An 8,745-nucleotide genomic window follows, 5' to 3' on the forward strand; every position below is an offset into this window, starting at 1 on the left:
TCCCTTTAAAAGGGGTGTCCCAAAGTAGGAGTTCTACTGTATTGTTGATAGTATTTACAGGGGGAAGCACAATGCTTGCTGTGTTTAAATACTGTATTATTTTGAGATTTTTTTTTTTTACATTCAACAGCTGATATATGGATTTTTAATGACTTCTAGCAATTTGTTTTGTTGTTTTTTTTTCAATTAATTTGGATCTAAATCTGATCTAAATCTTGACTTACAAACTACAGTATTGAACTCTGTGATTAGGTTTAATTAGTGGATGTGATATCATCATGCCCATATATGGGCAGATCCCACTAGGTTTCAATTTTTTTTTTAATTTATAAGATTTGAACCTAAAGCTTTGTCCACACTTTCACTTTATGTGACAAATACATGTGATATGCCTATATTTGGGGTATAATATGACATCATCATACCCATATGTGGGCACATCACACAAGTTTGTCACATAAAATTTGATAGTTTGGACAAAGCATAAAACGAAACCCTGAGATTGGCAAGACATCAAGCTGCAGGACCACTATACCTGTGTATACTAATATGTTGCATTCTCTCTATCATTAGGTCTTTTAGGTTTTTATCAGCTGCTTACTATGTTGTACTTTGTATTAGGATGCATCTGCTTCTCATCTTTATATGAAACATTGGCCAAGAGAGGGCCTATGCATGAGGTAAGACATGTTTTATGTCCAAACCAAGGGGCAAACTAGAGCTTCGGTCCGGGTCTTTGATTAGAAATCCCTGGTAGGGCTCATAGGGAGAGTTTTTATGACTGGCCCCCAATATTTGTCTCATTGTAAATTAAAGTTTTGATTGATTTTTTTCCCAGATATATAACAGACGTTTTAAACACTTCTGACTAAAGTATTTCTTTGTGTTCTTTCTTCCTATGTATTTTTCACTTAGGTATTGTCAATATTGACTACAGTGTTAATCTTACAAGCTCTGTGTTCTGTTTGTATGTTTATACATCTTTACTCTTATTCACGAGATGGAGAGGGCACCCCATTCATTGAAAGTATAGGACAATGTAAGTCTTTGTATCATTCATAATTAATAAAATATGAAAATACAGTAGTAAATATTAATTTTTATTTCCACAACATCTAAATTGCAAGTTCATCAGGTGTAACTACACATGGATGAAGTAAAGTCCCCCAACTCCCTTAACGTTTTTCAATACTGAATATATAATTGTGTTTCACGAAACTTAATGATAATTTGATAAAGCGAGATATTGATAATTGGACATATAATAAATAATATACAAATAAAGAATTCTGCAAACACAAACAAATACTGTATTATCAATGTTAACTCAGATAATTTAAAAGTCCATGTATATGCTAATAATTTTTTCAGTTACAGTTTGTATTATACAGTGGTATATCTGAAAGTTTTGCATTGGGGGAGGGGTTCGATGATTATGTTTTGCTTCAAACTTTCCAATTGGGTGGGTGGGGGAGGGAGCTCTCTTGGGGATGCACACTATTTACTACTCCACTAGTACCATCAAAAAAAGAATTTTTTTTCACATTCAAAAACAATATAGACCATCAAGAGTGCCCTTTTTTATTTGGATGTTGTATGCAGTGGTGGATTCAAGGTGAAGTGGGGCCGGCCCCTTTCCCTAAATTGTTTAAAATTTAAAGAAATATGGAGACATAGAACAAATTGTATTCAAATTTCAAGTCTGAGAGTGCAATTTCCAGCCATCTAGAGGTGCCATAATCACACATTTTCTTACCTCAGCCCCAACCATTGTGGGGCTGAGGTGGTATAGATCCTCCATCTGAGAAAGTACCTCCCTGGACCCCCTCTATTTTAAATTTCTGGATCCGCCACTGGTATGACATCATCATGCCCATATTTGGGCAGTTCACATGAATATGTAACATAATACTTTATATCATAGAGATTAAGGGTCCTAAATAATTATCTTGGCTGATTAGAATACCCTCATATGGAGAGAAAAAAAAATCAAATAATGCTATTCATAAATATTACAGTATTCATGAAACTGAACAGTATGTAAAATATATATAAAGGAAAAAATTGAAGTATGTTGTTTTCTTTCTTTAGTACTGGATATCGCTGCCCAGTTCAATATGCTTTACCTGCTACTTAGTTTGTCTGTTGGGTGGACACTTGGTAATTTTAAAACTAATCTGAACTCGCAAGTGTGGAAGTCAAGCACACTATCAAGAGTTTTAGCTTTGCTTGCCATAACACAGGTAAGACTGAACTGAAAGTGCACCCTCTAGAGAACAATCATTTAATACTGTACCAAGCAAAATGGGATTTTTAATACTTGGATATTTTTTAGCTGTATAAGCATAAAAACATAATTAATGTTTATTGATTAAAGTTATCTCTTGTTTTATCAATAGATAACTTTAATTAAATATTATATGAAACCAGATAAATATCTTTGATGATAATTAATATTCTTAATAGTATTATCATAGTTTTAATAAACAATCAAAAAGAGAAATTTTATATATGAAATATATACCTGTGTTGTGTATGTAGGCCTACTAGGAACTGTATAAGCAGTATACATTATGTGATGTATGGGTTTTTTAGCTGAAGGTGAAAGTGTGCCATTGGGTAAACCTGTTGAACCCATCCATGTATGCTGAAAAATAGGTTGCATGTGATGTACAAAAGTATCTTAATGAATCTATATAAAACATTCTGTTATCTATCTATTATTATTCTGTTATCAGTCTATTTTTATTCTGTTATCTGTCTATTATTATTCTGTATTCATCAGGGTGTTCTTGTGATTATGGACCAAATGTGGTATGCAGAGCATTCCTTTTATCACACTCACCAAGATCTTACTGGTGTGCTCCTCATAGTGATCCGTATAGTCCTTGCCATCCTCTTCTCTGGCAACCTCTACCAGACGGTCTCTAAAGAACGTAGTGCTATGAAAAGGAACTTCTACATCAGTTTCTGCAAGGTGAGTAATTATTATCGATTGGCTCACCTGCTGTGTGGGCTTTCAACCATGAGGTCCAAACTTTCAATAGACTTTTCACTACGGCCTAGCCCTTATATATTGTTGTGTGTGACGTTAATATTGTAAACATACGTAAACTTGGATGTTTGTGGGAGCTGCACAAATATATTCCTGACTACTAAACAACACATTATAATTTATCAGTTGATAGGCACCTCAGAAAGTTCCATTCTCACACTGTCAACTTATTAAAAAATGTTGCGACATTCCTTTTTTATTTTTCGAAAAATTAATAAAAATCTTTTTAATAACTCCAGAAAAATTATGGAAATCATAGATTCTTGGTGCTTAAAAAGTTGTATCTAATATAATTTGTCTCTTTAGAAAAAGCTTATATTAATAATCTAAGAAAGAAATTATATTAAAAATGATTTTCATTAATTTTTGGGTAAAAAAATGTCACAAGCTCTTCTTAATAAGTGACAAATAGTTGCAGTGTCATGGCTGACACTACAATTCCCAATCCAGTACAATCCAAGTCCCAATACAGGTAAAAGCAACTGTATAGCAATCATAGTAAAGTTCTGAAAACGGATTGCATAAGGAACCTTCCTCAAAAGTATACAAAATAATACAAGACTTGGACTAGAACCCATAACTTCTTGATTGTAAGTACAGTGTCTAATACCACTATGCCACATGCTGCCAGGTAAGAGCTAAGAAATTAAATTTCCAATCTGAACTGGAACTAGTTGTTATACTTAATGTATGTTTTTTTTTTCTTCGCAGTATTGCCTAGTATGGTTTCTAATATATCCTTTGTTAATTGTCACTTCATTTGTCTTTGCGGAGCATATACGAAACAAGGTAAAGTAAAATAATTTATTTGCTCCTAATTGAGTAAATATAAAATATATCTATTTTATTTCTCCATGGTATAATGCGATACAAATGAGATTTAAGAGTTAATTGCATCATGTCATTTTTCATACTCTTATATACTTGTAAATATAATATTTTCTTACCAAATTAATTCAATTTTTTTTTTCACCAGTTTATAACTATAGGTGTAGTCTCATCGCAGTCTCTTGCAGTTCTTCTCTTATATCGCTTGTTTCTGTCTCGGAGTCTATACTGGGAGATATCATCATTATCATCTGCAACCTTGCCTCTACGTATGGACAAAAGCTTTGGAATCAAACTGTATTCCAAATAATTATATAGCTAAACTTTTCATTAGGAATATAGATACATTTTTGTACGTAAAATTTACTGTTCAATGTTGAGTATGTTACATATTTATGCTACGTCTGATGAAAGCAACAGGGAAGAAATTTTTTTTATTATGCAAAATGTCGAAAAATGTGATTTTTTGATTTATGAATCGCTGTTTACTAAAGGTATTTTTTATCCATCCATGTAAAGATACGTCTGTCAGTAAAAAAATGTATGCAGCGCATACTGAAAAGGAATACTGTAACAAAAAAAATTAATATACAATGGTGGGCACAGGCAGTGCACCCTTCGCTCGCGGCAATGCGTTCCACATTCACTTACTACCTGTGTGGGTAAAAAGTTAAGAAGAATCTTGACCCACGGGCAGATCAGTCGAATTTTTCTGTATTTTTCCAGCCATAACGACTGCCATAATCAGTAAGGTACATATGAATATAAATATAAAAAAAAGAAAAGATGACATTGAAAAATTACTTGTATACCAACCTTACAGGGGCATGCAGCAGCCACTCCAAGACATGAGACACTTGTGCTACCTATTTTACTGAAAAATATTAGGGACTTGAACTGCCATTTACCAAAATCCAGTGTCTGTTGAATCACTGTTACGGCCATGAAACCTACCAAATTGAACTTGTACTGTTCCCGTTGGCGAATAAGACTGCGGTTCTGTCTGTTTGCGATCCCTACTGTTCGTGGCTATGTATCAACGGTAGGTTTAGCACGGAAGTTAGCAAAAAATCTTTGCTAACATTGTGTAAAAAATTATGCGACTTTAATACGGGACGGGGCAAGGAATTTTAACTACCAAATTTACCTGGTATTTTCCCCACTTGTGCTACCAAGTCCTCGCAAATGTACCCTATACATGCTGAAACTCTTCCATAAATTCCCACGCTTGTGCTACCAAGTCCTCAAAAATACCCCCGTAAATGCGGCACCTACCCGTTTAGAAATATTGAAGAGTGAGGCCCCCCCCCCCCCCGGTAGCTACAATCGTGTTGGCAGCTAGAGTTTGTATTGGTTTTATACACAGCATTTTGTTGACGGCTAGTTTGCATTAGCATCCTTGCAGTAGCTGCAGTACCTACTGCACAGCACGTGTTAGCAGATACAATTTTAGATTAGTTTCAGTAATAATGTTCATCAATGGTACTACTACTTTCAGAACTGTTATTTATTTGCACTAATGCATGCTATTTAATTATGTAAAGGAAAGTAAGTTTAGTTATACAAAATGTGTGATGATTCAAATTTTATTAAATACCATAATATTAATATATTTTACCATATTTCTTTCCAATATCCAATATTGGGTGTTGTGCCACTAACAAAATAAATATAATAATTTTGAGTTCTGTATTCTTCAAAAATTATTATTTTATTGCCGTTCTTGTTTATATTTACGATTTGGGAAAACCTGTCTGTTTTGGGGAGCATTTCTTATAAAAACAATAATGAAGACTGTTACATCATCAATAATTATATTTTTCAGCCCTTCCCCATTACTATCCCTCAACATATTTTTGCGTTTTAAGAAAACCATTTAAATGGTTTTCTTAAAACGCAAAAATACGTTGTATTATTGTACAGTATTATTATTATTATTATTGTACATAATATAATGCAACGAATTGACGGGATCTGTCAATTTAAATCGCCGTAAAAGGAAGAGAAATCGGAAATCGGTCATCAAATTTAGAGGCTCAAGAAAATTATCTGCAGCGTGGGAAATAGCATAGCACGAATACCAAAAATTGGATGTGATGTCATCAATATCGTTTTTGTAAATGTTGCAAAACCTCTCTAAGGAAATCAATGCGTTTGGTCAAGAGCAAATATCAACATGCGTCGGGTGTGCATGGGGAAGGGTGTGGAGGCACGCAACCCACCCATCTCCCCCTTCCCCTTCATGGCGGAAAATTAGGAAGAAATAGGAATTTAGGCTCCCACTAGACCACAGGGAAAAACTGGCGTACCGGTATGTTCGTGTGCTTTCATGGACCTTTAAACTCGTGTCATCACTGCAGAACTCATGTTTTATTAGCCTTAACCTATAGGTACTCAACAAAATAATTGCTATTACAGGTCTAACAAAAACATTATCTGAATTTTCTGCACGTTGCCCCAGGTTTCGTGTGTTATTGTACTTGCCAATGACAACAGCGTTTAGGAATTTTCCTTTTATGAATCAGATCCACGTGTTGTTGAATCTTCCTTCTGAGTTGGACATGGTTTTAACCTCCGGGATGTAGATTTTTTCCTGTGTTGCACCATGGAAGAAATTATTTGCCACCTTTTCCGGACCCCGGCTTTGGCCCAGCACTTTGGATCGAACTCTCGGTCCTTTCCCCTGGGCAAGTGCCCGCTATTACCGTACATTTCTGAAAAAAATAATCAGATTCTGTTTCTGTTTACGTGTACGTTGCCCCAGGTCTAGTATGCTACTGTAATTCAGTGGAGTAAAAATTCATCCTTCTATGAATTGTCAACATCCTCAGCGTTCTATCGTTGATTGGCTAGGTTGCAGCACGGAATCACAGTGGCTTTGAAAGACTGGGAGTCCATGCCCTCTCTGACGGGGATTTCCCACTGAACCCCACACCTAGATGACCCTCCCTACACTAATGGTTCTCGCAGCTTGTGTAATAGGTCCTACACATGGTGGAGATCCCCCGTTTAGGAAATTTATTTTCTAGACTAATGAAACTTATTTACAGTCTGAAAGGACCGGAAGGGGGTATGTTTTCTTTTCTCCTAGAACCATCTCTAAGCCTTATCCTGGTGCCTTATAATGGGGAAGTAGGCCTAACAGTATGAAACCCAGCTCAGAGTGTCATGTTGCAACAGCCGTTTGTAAAGTCGTCTGTCGGAATTTCTTGACGTCACCCTCACCGATAAATGACCAAAGCGCATGCGCACGCATAATTATGGTTGTGAGAGTACCCTTGAATATTAACAGGCCTATTGATAGAATAAACGAGATATTGTCATCGAAAATTAGTACATACTTCCAGAACATTTTCACAATATCTAAATGATTTATGTGACGTGTATAATTTTGGAATTGTGTTAAGTTTTGGTAAGTAGTATCTTTAAATTTTGTTATTTAAATTAGATTTTAACAGGCCAATTTTAATGTTATGATCGGTTGGTATAGGCCTATGATATATCTGTAAGTATCTTGTAATTAATCGCCTTCTTTTCTCCAATGTGTTAGGTCTAGTTCTTCTCGAATGTGCTAAGAAAATCGTGGGCTCTGTGATAGACCTAAATATAAAAAATATTGATAAAACGTCCTTTGACCATTTAGTTAAATACTAATTTAATAGTAAAATATATAAAATAATGATTAAATATTAAAAATAATGATTTACCTTGATCTTGCAACAATAAGATTTATGGGGTCTAATATAATAACATCCCCTCTAGCCTAAATATACTGGCTTATACTTCAAAATATAGGCTTCCATGGGCCGGGTAAATAGACAATAAATCATATAACTAGATTAATGTAAATATCTAATGACCTTTGTCCTATAATCTAGCTTGATATTTTAATTTAGTAATAAATTACCTAAAATGTATTTAAAAAATATGTAAATTCTAAAAATGTCGATAAACAATACCTTTGTATGGCCAATTCATGTTATAAATTGTTTTAAAGATACAATAATTATATAAAATGTATTGTCATGACAACGAACCGCGTAATGTAAGTTTTGACGTTACGAAACGATAGTTGTTACATAACCTTATACTATTCCACCATATCATTCCCGCTCCCAACATCAGCAAAGGGTATTTGTAAATGTAACTCGAAATAGTAGGCTATATTAATAGGCCCTACTAATAATAGCGGCGATTATAATAAACAGCGATCTAGCTATGAATTACATAACTCCGTTGAGTATGGAAAGTATTTTTTATGGGCCAACCAAAGTTATTTATTGGTTCGGACTTCCTGGCGCACTTGTTAACCCCATCCCCACCTTAAGTTAATGGTAGGCTAATCTCCGCCATCCAGTGGCGTCGAGAGGGGGGTCAGGGGGTCGATTCCCCGGGGCCCGGGTCTACTGGGGGTGGGGTTGCCGGACCAAGATGAACAATTTTTGGGGCCAAGCCTAAGCCCAAGCCAAGATGAAAACTTTTGTTGTCAGATTTAGGAGGAGACTTAATTTGGGGAGCGGCCGAGTGGGGGTCCCAAGTGAAGGGGAGCCCATGTGAGGTGTTGCCCCGGGGCCCTTACTGGCTCTCGACGCCTCTGCACTGCGCCCATCCCCCACCCACTAAAACATTTCGAGCGCTAGTTTCCCCTCCTCCGTCAACTTCGTGGCCCCTATCAGCCAGTGGCGGCGCCAGCGGGGGAGGGGGATTAATCCCCTACATCGGTTTGGTCAAGCCCCCCCCCCCATCGGCCAAAGCTCGTGAGGCAGTCAGACCAAAAGAAAACCAAAAATAGGCCTAGTTTTCCCATCCCAGCCATTTCCGGCCATCTAGAAGTCCCAATTTAAAAAAAGGAGGGAAATCCC

The 8,745-nt window shown here is 36.0% G+C and overlaps 2 protein-coding genes across 2 annotated transcripts in view; both read left to right on the top strand.

The window, feature by feature from the left end:
- LOC117101543 (integral membrane protein GPR180-like) overlaps positions 1–4,680 on the top strand; it is an 8,360-nt gene extending 3,680 nt beyond the window's left edge. Inside the window, exons 4-9 of the mRNA XM_033241514.1 lie at positions 574–680; positions 916–1,039; positions 2,092–2,243; positions 2,786–2,977; positions 3,767–3,844; positions 4,032–4,680. Of these exons, the coding sequence (XP_033097405.1) occupies positions 574–680; positions 916–1,039; positions 2,092–2,243; positions 2,786–2,977; positions 3,767–3,844; positions 4,032–4,193 (815 nt within the window). The 3' untranslated portion in view covers positions 4,194–4,680. The remainder of the gene's footprint in view (positions 1–573; positions 681–915; positions 1,040–2,091; positions 2,244–2,785; positions 2,978–3,766; positions 3,845–4,031) is intronic.
- Positions 4,681–7,166: 2,486 nt separating this feature from the next.
- Positions 7,167–8,745, top strand: part of LOC117101544 (tripartite motif-containing protein 2-like) — a 16,240-nt gene continuing 14,661 nt past the window's right edge. The window contains exon 1 of the mRNA XM_033241518.1: positions 7,167–7,295. The gene's annotated coding sequence lies outside the window, so the exon portion shown is untranslated. The remainder of the gene's footprint in view (positions 7,296–8,745) is intronic.

This window comes from Anneissia japonica, unplaced genomic scaffold (assembly GCF_011630105.1).
Source record: "Anneissia japonica isolate Jap-2015-1 unplaced genomic scaffold, ASM1163010v1 scaffold310_len583560_cov164, whole genome shotgun sequence".
Taxonomy (NCBI): Eukaryota; Metazoa; Echinodermata; class Crinoidea; order Comatulida; family Comatulidae; genus Anneissia; species Anneissia japonica.